Genomic DNA, 15,079 nt, shown 5'->3' with positions numbered 1-15,079 from the left:
AAAATGGGCACTGGATTGGTGGTATAATCATTAGAGGTTTAATCTCATTTACTGATTGCTTTGGGAAACCTGGATCTAACCCCATCCTTATACATCAAGACAAAAAACATGTTACATAAAAAGATGAATTGCCACTCCTGGCAAGCCTTTGTTTAGTGAAAAACCAAAGTGCTTTAAAGTGTTTTTTAAACTAGTTGATTTTTTTTTTTTTAAATGGAGGGTAAAGCCCACAGCAGATCCCAGGACAGAAAAAAATTGGTTCCTAAAAAAAAAAAAACATTGTGCACCAGAGTGAAGATTGTGTGGTCCTAGAGATGCTACTGAATTATAATTCTCACAATTTATCACTAATGGTTATGTTGCTAGAGATTAATGGGATCTGTAGCCCAACAGAAACAGGAGGGCTGCATGATTCTTGCCCCGTTGCACCATTAGTCAAGTGCCTTTTACTAACTGGTGCAAGACACGAAACAGCAGCATTTCACTGCCAAATCTGAGCTACAGTAAACAGCTGTTCCTTAAATAGAAAAGCAATCTTTGGTCACACATAGAAGAAGTTTATCTCCCTTCCTGACACCTTTCCTAAAAGGGTGGAAAGTGTGCTGACAAGCCCAGAAAGTGTCTGGGACATCTGCTTTTTATAAGGGCCTTGTGTGAGCCCCCCCCCCCCCCCACAAACTTTCACTTTCCTCCATCAGGGTTCCTTGAGTTAAAGCTCTGGGGGTGTTGAACTTATGACTATCCCTCTACTCCCATCCCTCATTCATTCTGTATATGCACATACAGGAATTCCATAACCTGAAAAAAAAATCAAAATCTGAAAAATTACTAGTCCTAATAATTTTTGATGAAGGAGACTAAATTTGTATGTTTATATTTATTAAAAGCAGCCTTTTCCAAGTCTTTCCCCAAATGAAATTTATTTCATTTGTGCCATGGGCACAGAAAGGTAGCTTGAACTATAAACCTACCGAGAAGTTTCGGCGACATTTCCAAGATGCATGAACTGCTTGGAATATTGCACACATTTCTGTCAAGGAAGAATAAGGCAAATGTCAGAGGCAAGCTACTTTTGCAAAATGACTTAACATGGAAGCAGTGTGTGTTACACCAACTATGCTATACAGTAATTCCCAGGAGATACTGGGGGCTCACTATACAACAAAGCCCCCCCCCCCCCCAATTACCATGTACAGAAGTGTTCATCCAACCAGCATTGTGGAAAGGGGTTTTGCCCTCTCTAAACTTTCCTCCCTTAGTGAAGATCCAGGATGGGCGAAACCATCAATCCTAATATTACATCTATACAACCAACTCCAGAGATCAAGGATTAAATCTCAGTGGCATTTGCTTCCTTTTCTCTTGCATCAATAGAAAGAGATGACCTGAAGAGTGTTGGCTTTGAAAGTAACTGGTTTGCTCCCTTTCGCCCTTCAGGTCCACCCTTCCCCCTTTATGCCTTTTCTTGGACAGGATACAAGAGACAATTCTCTAGCCCTTTGCATGCTGTCTGAAACCTCTTACCCATAGCAATCAAGTTCAACGATGGAGTGCTACTGCCGCTGCTTATTAGTAGGGAGGGGAAGAACGAGAGGAAATGGGAGTGCACTCACAGGTAAAGAGCACCTTTCTGTCTCTTCCTCTCAAAGTTATATCATCTGAACATCCTCCCCTCTCTTGTTCCTTCCAAGTGGTAAGCAATAGGAGCAGCTGCTGCCCCTCCTAAGATGAGTGCATGACTGTGTAGGGGACAGAATACTGAATATCGAACAAATAATAGCACCTTGTGTTGGGGGATAATTTCCAAAAAAGAAAAAAAGCATTTAAAATGTAAAGAAGCAACAACAGCTGGAGAAGCAGTTCAGCAGATCAGAAGCTTCTAGTGCCAACAGTAGAGCCAATGAGCTTGAGCAATATAGGAGTGGAGCCAAGCTTAAAAAGTTATAAAACATAGAACTACATATCTAGGTAAGAAAATTAACAGGGTCTAGCTATCTAATCAGTTCACAACAGACATCTTGACTCTCTCCATGCTCACAGAAAAAGAACATGTGCTCCAAAAAAGAAGTGTGTCCCTCCTGGCATGTCATTTCTATGCACCAGGAGAGCCGGCCAAGGCTTCTAATGGAGGATGGGTAAGTTTTTATTACTAGGGGGGGAAGGGGGTGGGTATTTCCACAGCTTATTTAGCCTGGTAAACTGTGAGAATGGTGTCTGAACTGTAGTCCATACACCGGAAATAGTGGATTTATCCCACGCCTTCCAGGAAGATGTGGAATAAATCCACTATCAAATTAATTTTTTACAAACCAGGGCTTTCCTGGTTTGTAGCGAATTAATTTGGGACTGTCCAGAACGTTGTCTGGACAGCCCCTTGTTTATTGCAGAAGTTCCCATAATAAAGGTCCTGTCTGGACGGGCCCTAATAATCTCCAGTTAAGAGACTGAAGATGACAGCAGTGATTCTCTTCACCCAGCAGATTTATGATATCTCCTAGGAAGCATTGGGATTGGCAGGGAGCCTCCAGCAGGCCTGATTCTAGGGGTCAGAGGCTCCTCTCCTTCCCTGCCATAGAAATAGCAAGGTGTCTTTCACTTTCTCATGCAAGTTAACAAAGCTACCTCATGCTGTTCTCTCAGGAGCTTGATGAGCTGACTGTAAACCTCCTCTGCTTTCTGAGAGAGTCTGACATCCTCATGATGGATGAAGATAAAGTCAACCTCATCATCTGTTGGAGGCGATGGCAACTGCACAATAATACAGAAAAAAATTCTGAGAGTCTGAATATGGTTTTTTTTTTTTAAAATCAAGTTTAAGAATACATCATATTTAATTAAAGAGAGTTATTCCTACAACTTGACTGAACAAACTGAAAAAACAAGGAAAACATGTCCTTAAAGTGAATTCGTAACAGCACTAATTGCATTTATTTTAGTCTCAACTGTCCCAGTATGTAAATCCATTGCAGAGAAGTACTTAGAATGCTGGACATAAGAGCGAAGAGCCCAAATTAAAATATCCATTTAGTTTTCAAACTTTTAACTCCTTTCCCTGCAATAGAATCTAGCATTCCAGTCAGATGTCAGGCAAAAATGTTGGTCTCATCTCAGGGCAAGAGAAGCATAATACTATAACCAGTACATCATTTCCTCTTTACATGTATGATCCCTAAATTAATAACTGAGCAAGGTTTAAAATCTACCTGTTCCATTAGAAAAGCTCTAAATTTTGGAAGCTGCACGGAACAGGTTTGGTGCAGAATAAGCAAGAAAGCATAGGGAGTTAACATGCCCTGAGATTTTACTTCAGTAGGGTTTGGTTTGTATTTTTAAATGAATTCACTGAAGAAATTACAGTTTAATATTAAATAACACTGAAAGGGGGGGGGGGGAGATTCCTGAAACTTAAGCAACAACTAATTATGTTACTGAAGTGCACAACTGCTTTTAAAGATAAACCCATAAAGGGTGTGTAACAGCATCAAAGGCATCAAATGATATGAGTTGGCACAGATGACATCCCCTCAAAATATGCTAGCCTAGATACACTTCTCAGCATCTCTCTGCTAACCTTGGAAATGTCGACCAACTTGCCATTTTTTGCCAGCTCAATCTTTGGGTCCAAGCTCTTTGCTGTTCTCAAATACATCTTGGCTTGCTCAAGATCATTTTGCTTCTTTGCTTGGATTGCAGCCCTTAGGTACTGTTTCTTCCTGCTTTCCAGAAATTCAAGATGCTCTCTAGCTGAAAAAGATAAAGATACCGTTTATCACTCATAGGACACAATGAAGATCTTTTAACATTTTCATACATTTATAACAACAACAACAACAACTTTATTCTTATATCGCACCGTCTCCCCGAAGGGACTCTGGCAGCTTACAGATGGCACAAATTACCTAATAACAAACATAAAAGTGAAGACAATATAAAAAACAATAAAATAAGACACATGCACATATAAAAACATCAATTCAGATCTAATCAAGCTCAGACTCCATTCAGACTCAATCAGAAAGGGTCCTGGTTCATGGTCTCCTTTTTTAAAAGGGGGGCTCTTTTCTACCCAAAATATGAAAGAGGTGCATTTTTGGCCAAAAATATTTCAGGAGGGAAATGCTAGGGCACAATGTAGAATTGGTTCTCCAAGGTTTCACAGGGAGACAATGTGCCCCTCTCCATTAGACTATAGGTAAAGGTAAAGGTAGTCCCCTGACATTAAGTCCAGTCATGTCTGACTCTGGGGTGTGGTGCTCATCTCCATTTCTAAGCCGAAGAGCCAGCGTTGTCCGTAGACACCTCCAAGGTCATGTGGCCAGCATGACTGCATGGAGTGCCGTTACCTTCCCGCCGGAGCGGTACCTATTGATCTACTCACATTTGCATGTTTTTGAACTGCTAGGTTGGCAGAAGCTAGGGCTGACAGCGGAAGCTCACGCCGCTCCCCGGAATCGAACCTGCGACCTTTCGATCAACAAGCTCAGCAGCTCAGTGCTTTAACCCACTGAGCCACCGGGGGCCCCCCATTAGACTATAGTCCATCACAATACAAGAGAAAATGAGAACAAAGATCAAACCTGATCAAAGGCAAATTAATACATTATATGTCACGATATATTTTTATGTGCAGTCACCACCCAGAGGAGGAGTAGACTGCTCCTCTGGAGCATACTTCCATAGTATTGCCACAGGGACACAGTTCCTTCACATATCAGGTGCCTCATACAAGTAAAATGAAAAACCGGCCAGCAGCTAGCTAGCCCTTACCAACTGGACAGAGGTGCTCAGTGGATGCAGACTTCTCTGGTGCTGTTTCAGGGGAGGACAGAGAATGATCCTTCTCTGGACAGCTTTCTTCTTGGGTGGCAGCAGGTGACACTATTAAAGGCTGAACAACCTGCACTGGTTTCTTAGGCAGCTGGGTGGGGGTTTTGGCAACTGGAGTATTCATGGGAGCTTCACCCTGGTGGGATCAAAAAGGAATTGAACACAGCCTTAATGAAATGCAGAAACAAGGCCCAGAATGGGAAGAGACAATAAACAAATGGATCCCTTCACAGCAGCCATCTGCTCTGCTAATTAAAAAAAAAGAAAAAAAGAAAAGGCCTTGTCACATTCTGATCTGCTCTGTTTGCAGAGGCTTTACAGTTTTGCAACAACATGGGAAAAGAAATGACTCGAATGAGAAGCATTGGGCTCATTGAGATTAGCTTTACCTTTTGTAGCATAAGGTTGTGAATTATCTTGTTTTGATGGCAGTTGTTCTTATATGCATTTCCCAATGCACCAGGGCTACTTACTAACTGCAGTTTTTTGGTGTGGGTCTCTGAAATGTACCCTTCTCCAACTCCTCCCAATATCACCGCTCCACCTTTTCCCCTGTTGGTTTTTCCTCACTCTCCTTTGATTCCAATTTCCCCATTTGCAAATCAGAATTTAAAAAAATCTCAAGCGATCCAGTGCAAAATAAATAATTTTTGAAAAAATCCAACCCATTATTACATTAGTCTGAGCACACATAATCTTATTATATTACAAACTGACAGTACAGGCAAAAGTGAAAAGATGGAAATTGGTTTTAGCAGATAGGAAACCTGAAATTCTTAAATGGTGTCTCAAATTATGATCAGTGAACATCTGCAGCCCATGTCACTGAACACCAAAGACACATTTCGAAACAAAAACAACATGAACCATAAGAATGGGTGCACGTATGCAACTGAAATGCAAAGTCTCCCAAAACATACTGGGACAGGACAAAACGCATATTTGATTGAAGGAGTACCGTATATACTAATGTATAAGTCAATCCCACACATAAAGTCAAGGACAGGAAAGCATTTTGGGAGTAAGCTGCCCTTGGCCACTACTGTAATTTTCCCACCCAGACATTAGAAAAGGCCAGAAGCAGTGCCATGGCAATAGAGAAATGAGGGGGGAAGATGAGTTATTTTAGATTCTCCTGGGATGAACTCTTGCCTTTTGCCACTCTTTACTTGAATAGAATTAAGGTACAGTACTCACTTTGACCCATAGATCAGTCAACTCAAATTTTGTGGGTTGATCTCTGGGCTAAAATTTCTAAACTTAAACTTGAGTGTAGGATAAATATTATAGGAATTAAAGGAAAATACTGGGAGAAATACTGGGAGAAGAGAGATATTTGAACCCCAGAAATATAAACTGTAAGTTATAGGTAAAGCCTGTGATATTCAAAGACAATCTAGCTAATCTGGATAAGCCTGGTAAGATGTTGAAATATAAATTCATGCCAGTTATCACTACCACTAGAAGTTCTGTAAAAACCTGGCTATTTGAACAGGCGTTTGAATAAGAAGTGCAATGAATTACAATGAATCATAGGAAATCGGAATAACAGATGATGAACTTGGATTGTGATTTCAGTTATGAGACACAATGTCATTCCAGCCCTTTCTGCAACACCCAAACTCTTCCTCCTCAGAGAGGCCACTGTTGCTTACTGAGGTCTCTCCATGGGGAAGGAATAAGAGGGCACAATCTCTCTATTAGTGTACACACATTTCCTTCCCTGAGTGGACTGAGATGGGCTGTGGTTCACCATCATCTGTCAGTGTTTCCCCGTGTGGTATGCCTGTGAATCACACAGTTTGTGTTTTAGACCTCAGCTCCCACAATTCCTAACAGTCTACAATGGTTTTCCAGATGTTTGGGACTTCAGTTGCCATAATTCTAGAGCATTGGCCATGCTGGCTAGAATGATTTGTAATTGAAGTCCAAAACATACAGCAGATCAAAATTTGAGAGCCATTGAGGTAGAAGACAGCCCCTTACAACCCATTAAAAAGTCCATGGAGACAAATCATTACACTCTGTCAACCTGATGTAAGATTCCGGTCTCTGCATCCAGGAGCCAAGTTCACAAATAAAATAGTGAATTTTATATGAAAAGGCCTGATGGACCCTGGGTTCAGCACTTATTCTGAAAACACACCTCAAGCTCATCCTCTTCTTTGTCATGCTCCTCTTCCTCCAACTTAACCAGCCTGTTAGCATTTTCCAGCACAGTAGCAAATGTACTGCCATCGTCTGTGGGAGTCATGCCAGGAATTGGAGGGAAACCTGAAAATAAAATGTATGCTTTGAAATAAATGAAGAGGAAAATACACAAGCCTTTAAAAAGATTATTCAAAACCTTAGTTAGGTTAGTGCTTTGGCCACAGACTGCAAACGTCAAATCCAATGGCGGCCTGCATTTATTTATTCTTCCACAGCCAAGTAAGCTTACATTAAGAATAAATTAAACAGGAAAATAAGAGCAGTGGAAATCAGGATTTATCCCATATAAAAGCCGTTATATGAATTTCTCATATCACTGCTGCTGTTCAGAGTATAGGAATAAAACACAGCTTTTAACCATGCTTTATCATTTTCACCGGTCTGCTTTGCTTGTGATATAAATGTTTTAACAATATGTTAAAGATTGCCAACTGATCTTTCAAATTGCCAGTGTGAATAAAATGTACTATTTATTTATTTGTTTGATTCATATCTTGCCTTTCTAGCAGTATGAGACCAAAAGGTTAGGATAATTTTATACAAGGAAATTCATGTATTTCAAAATCTAACATCACCAATCATATAAACATAAACAGATTTCCCAGCAGATCTTGCTGCTCAATATGAAAAGCTGTAGACTGGCATACATTGAACCAATGGGGGCAGGACCAAAAAGTGTGGTTTTGCACCCGGTTCTGGCCTTCACATATTTTTACATAGTGCATGACAAGAGGTTTCCCAAAGGTTATTACAAAAGACAGCGTTTTAGAAGCCCTTTCAGAATAGATAATTTCAAGGATTTTGCTACTTCTGATCTCCTATTTAAAAGCCTAATTACAGAAAATGCAGAAAAGGGAGTGTTAAGACATATTCTCAAATTTCAAAGCTCCTCCCATCCAACAAACAACAATAATTTCCAGGCAATCTAGAATGTCAAATGTTGACTTTTTGCTAGCTCTCGTGCAACTTGAATCTGCAAGTCCAGATACTCTCTCTATCTGCAGTAAACAGCAACAGTTATTTTTTATTTTAAAAAGTAAAGGTAGCCATGTAGATCTACAGGAAAAATCTCAAACCAGTATAGCATAGTATTTTCATTAATCCAAGTAAAATGTCACAAAACTGTGTGCAAGAATTTGAAATCTCCACATGTTTTCATCAGGTACAAAAAGCAGAATCCGCCAACATGCCATTTCATAAACAGCAGCAAATAACAAGTGACAATAGTCAGTTTTACAGCACATTCTGTAATGTTGCCAACCCAGTCTTCTGACAGGAGTAGGAGGAATTCTGCTGAACCCTTCCTAGCAAGTTGTACCAGGAAATCTGCTTATGCAAGGTTATCTGATGCATCAACATGCAGTCAAACACTTACCAGGGGGAACTGGCAATTCAGCAAAATTCACTTTTCTTCCTGCTTTATGAGCTCTTATGGCATCCTGATATTGCTGTAATAAGATATTTGAGTCAGAAGAGAACTATTCTGCTCAGATTGGGAAATGGGAAGAGGTAATAAATACACATATCACCCTTATTTCCAAAGTTCACAAATGTTTCTGTTTGGAACAAACATCACATACATGTTTTAAACATCACATATTATTTTATGAGTGCCCAAGCACAACAATTTGTAGTTGGGAAAGTGCAAAGCTTCTACCACCTAGACTGTCCATTCATTATCACTCTGCTTGTTTTGGGTTGGATCCAGATTTCTATCACATTTAAGCAGCAAATCCACTGAAACTGGTGAGAATTAATATTAATCATGGCTAGTGTGTATCCTAGGGAATCTAGTGGGTCTTCTCCATGTGTGAGAAAGTCTGGACCAAATTTATTAATGACAGTACAATCCTTTAAAGTTATACTGAGAAGTAAATCCCAGTAAATTAAATTGGGGGATGCGCACACAGCTTCAGTGTGTGAGCACGTTCATACATACAAGATCTGGATATGTTTTGTAGAAGTCTATCACCCACTAACCTTATATCCAATTACTTTTATAAGAACTATCTTAATACAATAATAACAATAGTAATATTTATTTGCATATCACCCAATGCTGGTCTCACATAGATCATAATAGCTATTTTTGAGACTATGATGATAGCACATTAGATCAGGGATGGGCTATTTATGGAGAAGGGAGCTGAATTCACTGGGAGCCACACCCCTCGTCTCATGTCACTGGTTTTCTTATCATATTTTTCTGCCAATGAAACAACTCTAATTCAAAATAAGGCCACATACAGAGAAACAAACTTCTGTGAGGCATCCAAAGACAACAAAAAAAGGAATGGCCAGGAGAAAAAGAGACATGTAGCCCAGATATTATGTTTTGCCCACATCTGCATTAGAGAGTCACACCACAAGGCGTACATTCAAGCACACCCAAGTTCTTACTAACCTTTGCTATCCTCTCGTGCATCCTGCTTTTCCTATTGTCTCCATTTGCTTTGGCTTGAGCTGCTGCAGTTTTATATTTCTCAAGCCTCTGCTGTAAAGCTTCTAGAACCGTTTTGGGCTGCTGTTGGAAACCTTTGGAAACAATTATTAAAAGAACGTACTATATGTACTCAACCTTATGAACGACATAAATAAATTGATCATTTCGATCCACATCATATGGTTTCTATTTTGTTTCACTGTGACCCATTCTCCTTCTCCCCACCTCCCGGACAGAAAAAGCTGCAGGAGTAATTTAAAAAGCATCACAGCTCTACGTACTTCTAATCTAAACAACACCACTCACAATAGAGAGTCCTAGCTCTAAAAACACCTCACCAGAAACTTAATTACCTGGACCATCTGATGAAGTCACAGGTTGCAAAGTTTCCACAGGTACAGTTTGCACTGAAGGAGGTTGCACCTGTTCTGAGCTTCCAGGTTCTGAAAAAACAGGTAAAAAGGAAAAGAATTTAAAAATGTACTTCACAGAAGGCACTGCAAAAACAGAAAAAATTAGTATATTTTGAGGATAATTTTAAAAATCTATAAAAAGTTCTGACTTGTAAAGAGAAACTGACTTTTTAAGAATGCTATAAATGAAACGCCATAATACCATTGTCAGAGTAAGACTACCTACTGAATACCCCAATTTGCCCTGTACCTGTTGGAAAACCTTGTTGGTCACCCAAGTAGATCTGACGCACCACTAAAAAAGTTTAAGAGTTTCATGGCAATGTAAGGATTTCCAACCAAAACCAATTCACAACATGGAGGTGTAATGGGGGTAGTAGTTTATGTCTGGTGTTGCCTGGGTGTCATTAGGACTGTTAACTTACTTCTTCCCTTCTCCAGGTCTGGGAAGGCCAACCTCACAATGTCACCATGACAACACTCTGGCAATGGTTGGCAGGCTCTCTTTGTGGCTCTTTCTTTCCTTCCTCGGTTTCCCTCATACACCTTTCTTTTTATTTTTTCTCTCCCTTTCTTTATCCCTTTTCTTACCTTCCATTCTCTTCCTTTCTCTTTCTTTCCTTCTGATACTTTCCCCCCTTTCCTTTCCTGCTTCTTTCACTCTCCTCCCTCCCTTTCACTTTTCCTTCCCTTTATTTTCTCTTTTTTTCCTTCCTTCTCCTCTTCTCCTCATACACATGTCACCTTTCTTTCTCAGAGACATCACAGAGGGCCACTTCGTCTGACAAAAGCCTTTGTGTTCCAAACGGACAAACAATAATACTTGTGTTATTTTATTTATTAATCACACATCAGAAGATATCAAACTAATAAATTAGCAATAAAGCAGCTTTAAAATCAGTGGAAGATAAATTTAATATGTTGAAGCAGTTCAATATAATAAAAATAAAATTCACAATCAAAGAGACCAAGGCTATTATCAGTGAACTCAAAAGCCTGGGTAAAAATTTAAGTTTTGATTTTTTCCCTGTAATTAGGCTAACATGGCTATCAAGAAGAAAGCATTCCACAACTGGGACATCACAGGAAAAGGTCACCCTTTACCTCCACTAATCAAGTAATAATAATAATAAAAAAGATTTGGCCAAAAATTCCCAGGAGGAACCAAGTACAAGCAGGATCCAAAATATGGGGCACAGAAACAATATTTTTGTCCAGTGTCAACTAACAAAAAGGAACTATAAAGTTAAAACCATGGTATGATCTGCTGTATATATCAGTTTCATTTTTAAATTATGGAAAGCAGTGCTTATTTATTTATTGTGTCATCAGCAACCATTGTATCGCAATTCTAACGGAGCAAAACAAACACACAGATTAAAAAGAAAAAGGGAAAAAAACACACAGATTTTGCAAATTTGGTATTTGGTTAAATGTCCTTTGACCAGTATCTGGCCACTTGGAGTGCCTCTGGGGTTGCCGCAAGAAGGTCCTCCATTGTGCATGTGGCAGGGCTCAGGGTGCATTGCAGCAGGTGGTCAGTGGTTTGCTCTTCTCCACACTCGCATGCCAAGGATTCCACCCTGTAGCCCCATTTCTTAAGATTGGCTCTGCATCTCGTGGTGCCAGAGCGCAGTTTGTTCAGCGCCTTCCAAGTCGCCCAGTCTTCTGAGTGCCCAGGGGGGAGTCTCTCATCTGGTATCACCCATGAATTGAGGTGCTGGGTTTGGGCCTGCCACTTTTGGACTCTCGCTTGCTGGGGTGTTCCAGCGAGTGTCCCTGTAGATCTAAGAAAACTATGTCTTGATTTAAGTCGTTGACGTGTTGGCTGATACCCAAACAGGGGATGAGCTGGAGATGTCTCTGCCTTGGTCCTTTCACTTTTTTTTTTTTTAGTCAATCACAGCACTGCTTTGAAAGGACCAAAGCAGTGCTGTGACTAAAAAATTCCAGTCTGAGATTTTGTATTTTCATAGGATTGACATTTTTCAGTATTGATCTTACCCTGTGGTGCTGGAGGCATATTCTTCAAATCTACTGGCTGCCCACTGTCAAGTGCTTCCAAAACCATACTGAATTTCTAATAAAGAAAGAAAGAAAAACAAGTACAAAGCAATTAGTTAGAAGATCTAGAGGTTTAAAGACAATGATGTAGCACTACCATACAGAGGCTGGAAGTATTTTTAGAATCCTGAAAACCTATTTTAATATGGACATGAGAACTGTGGTGGTCTAGGGTCTTGTTCCTGCCCCAGGACCCTCCAAGGAGCTTTCCCCCTCCCTATCAAATAAACAAAGAAAAAACTCTGAGAGGCCACACATTTATTTTGAAAAGTCTGATACTCACCCAGTCAAATGTGAACTATACAACATATCTCTTTACCTAGTGATATCCTTGTTTTTGGTAGTAATTTAAAGTTTCATCAAATTTAGAATACCATATATCTTATTATATGCAGCAGCTAGAAATGGAGATCAATCGCATGTACCTCACTCTTCATTTTGGGGCCTAGGATTGGCCAATTGTTCCCTTTTCTTATGCATAATGATGCCTCACCTTCCCAGTTCTCATATATTCTTTCGCTTTCTCAATATCACCTCTCTGTTTAGCCCTCAGTGCCGCCAATTTATATTCCTTCTCTCGGGTCACAAGCAGTGATCGTGTAGCAAGGTTTGAGGAATCTAGACAAGACAATAAAAGCAGCCAATAAAACATCCTCTACAGACTTCATGAAAAACAAAAGTACATTCCTTCTGAGTCTGGCCCACCTCTCTAGAAAAGACAAGCATCAAAATAATTTCATTGTTTTGGCCAAATGCTGATTAGAGATGGGAAAAGTTGGCTGCATGGGAAAAGGACCATCCCAAAAACTACCTACTGTTTTCAGAAGTGGTACTTATTTCTGAATCATCCATATCTGTGTCCTGGCTTTGGAGACTAGCTGCACTCTCAGAGTTTTCCATATTGCTAGGCTCCTTTAATTCAGGATCTGCTGAAGAATTTTCATTCTCCTCTTGTTCATGTGCTGTAATTTCATCTTCATTTCCTAAGCTTTTAGGCACGTCATTGCGATTAATGTCTTGTACTGTTGCCAATGAGCTCTTCCCAGATGCTACAGGTGGTGGCATTTCTTCTTTGTTCACTTTTTTACCTTTCTTCACTGCAGTTCGCATGGCTTCTAAAGCCTGCCAGGGAATGGGGACAATATCACTTGATTAATTGAATACTCACCCCATATGATCAAGCCTTGTAATCTATTTAGAACAGAAACACATTAAATTCATGCCCCAGCATTAAAAAAAAAGTTGTACATTATTTCTTTTCTTACAGCAAAAATAGCGAACTATTTGCTAAAGTATTTCTTATTCCTTTTAAAAAAAATCCTTTGCAGATATTCCTATCATACTTGACCCAAATCACGCATTCACTAGGGTGGTAAGGTGTGTGGAAGCACAGGCTGGCACTCAAGCTGCCTTTTCATTCCTTTATATAAGGCAGGGCTTCTTAAACCTTCTGACTTGCGACCCATTTTGGTATGAAACATTTTTATGTGACCTAGTTATACAGACATATAAAATAGGTATAAAAACCAAAAATAGGTATATTGACAAGCATTTGCAAGGCTAGTCAAACAGGCTGATTTGCCTTTTTATAAAGTATAACTGAAGCATCTTCTGCAGAGTTAACACTGCACAGCAGATTTGTGTAGATGTCTGAAACAGCCACTAGGTTATTGTTACCAATTTTTTTGTGATCCCGACATTGAGTTAAACAGGTCCCATCTGGGGCCGGGACCCGCCGTTTAAGAAGTAGTGATGTAAGGAATTTGATCATGTGCATTTTTGATATCCACGGGAGATCTTGGAACCAATCCACTGTAAATACCAAGGGCAAGTAACTCCTTCAACATATGCAAACCCAAATTTACTTAGCAACTTACTTCATATCCAGAGCGCTATTTTTCACATCCAGCTTTGTCAGGTAAATATCTGTTTATATGTTTTACTGCCTAAGAATGAGTGTTACAGAATAGAAGTGTAACCGTGATACTAGATTTTTAAAAACTCTGGGGACAAGAACCTTAATAAGTGCCAGCACCAACTGAAGGGCAACCTCCTGCCAAAATCACCACCACAGAATGCTCTTGTTATCTGACATAGAAGAAATACTAATGGGGATGTTTCCCTTACTCTAGGCAAACACTCTTTCTTTAAAAATGAGAGAACATAAGAAGCAGTCTGCCAAACCATATAACTGAATAAAAGTGCCACACATTTGCTCTTTTCCACACATTTATTACAATGAATTACTGGGATAAAAGTCTAGTCTGTTTTGAACTGAAAGGATGGCCAATCTGAGGCCAAAGAATCAAACTTACCTTGAGGCCCCGCTCATATCGTCGCACTTTGGCACTCTCGCCAGCCTCCTTCGCATTCAGTATTGCTGTCTTGTAGTTACTTATTCTTTCTTCTATTGTTTGCTGCAATTCACTGGAAACAGGAGTCATCTCAAGGAAAAAAGAAAAGTAAAGAAGAAAATAAAGAGGGATACGTATTTTACCCTACAGGATTAGAGACCAAGAAGATGTTCACGTAGCAGCCCCAAAACACTCTCTGAAGCATACACAGATAGGACTCTAGACACAGCCAGTCAAATATATCTCTCTGAAACAAGGGAGTCGTTGTTCTTCTGCAAAAATTCCACAGATCACCTCCAGGCTGCCTGCCAAGGGAGGGACGGTGGAACACTTTGAGAGACATTTGGACCGCAGAGTAACGTTTGGTCAGTGAAGAAATGTTAGAATACAGTTAGAAACTCTTAGTCATTTAGCCAATAGTTCTTCTGGAGTATTAAAGAATTTTCCTCCCACATCTATGAGTGCTCAAGCAGTTCTCTTCATCAAAATTGGTTTTAAAAAATTCTCTTTTAACTGGAGATGGAAAAGACTCCAGGGAAACGTTATATTCAAGCATATACAGAAAACTCCTGGCATGTAACCACTAGCAAAACTCTGTTAAGAGGTTGCCAATGTAAATAAATAATAGCATTACTCCTCATCAATCCCTTTGACTAACAGATATGATAAGGAAACCCTCAAAATTTGTTCAAAATGGAAACAAAAAACCCCCAAAAAACAACAAAATTAGCCTTAAATCAGAGTGGATAACTTTCTGAAATGAGCTA

At 39.7% G+C, this 15,079-nt stretch overlaps 1 protein-coding gene across 1 annotated transcript in view; it reads right to left on the bottom strand.

Annotated features, from left to right (window-relative positions):
- CC2D1B (coiled-coil and C2 domain containing 1B) overlaps positions 1-15,079 on the bottom strand; it is a 42,762-nt gene that overhangs the window by 14,888 nt on the left and 12,795 nt on the right. The window contains exons 6-17 of the mRNA XM_060773507.2: positions 14,274-14,402; positions 12,774-13,080; positions 12,452-12,576; positions 11,899-11,974; positions 9,835-9,924; positions 9,443-9,573; positions 8,414-8,486; positions 6,974-7,101; positions 4,768-4,963; positions 3,572-3,744; positions 2,623-2,748; positions 972-1,030 (exon numbers count right to left, since the gene is read on the bottom strand). Coding sequence (XP_060629490.2) covers positions 972-1,030; positions 2,623-2,748; positions 3,572-3,744; positions 4,768-4,963; positions 6,974-7,101; positions 8,414-8,486; positions 9,443-9,573; positions 9,835-9,924; positions 11,899-11,974; positions 12,452-12,576; positions 12,774-13,080; positions 14,274-14,402 — 1,613 coding nt within the window. The remainder of the gene's footprint in view (positions 1-971; positions 1,031-2,622; positions 2,749-3,571; positions 3,745-4,767; positions 4,964-6,973; positions 7,102-8,413; positions 8,487-9,442; positions 9,574-9,834; positions 9,925-11,898; positions 11,975-12,451; positions 12,577-12,773; positions 13,081-14,273; positions 14,403-15,079) is intronic.

The sequence above is a fragment of the Anolis sagrei genome, chromosome 4 (genome assembly GCF_037176765.1).
Source record: "Anolis sagrei isolate rAnoSag1 chromosome 4, rAnoSag1.mat, whole genome shotgun sequence".
NCBI lineage: Eukaryota > Metazoa > Chordata > Lepidosauria > Squamata > Dactyloidae > Anolis > Anolis sagrei.
Note: the sequence above shows the minus strand (reverse complement) of the source record. Positions and strands in the feature narration are given on the sequence as shown.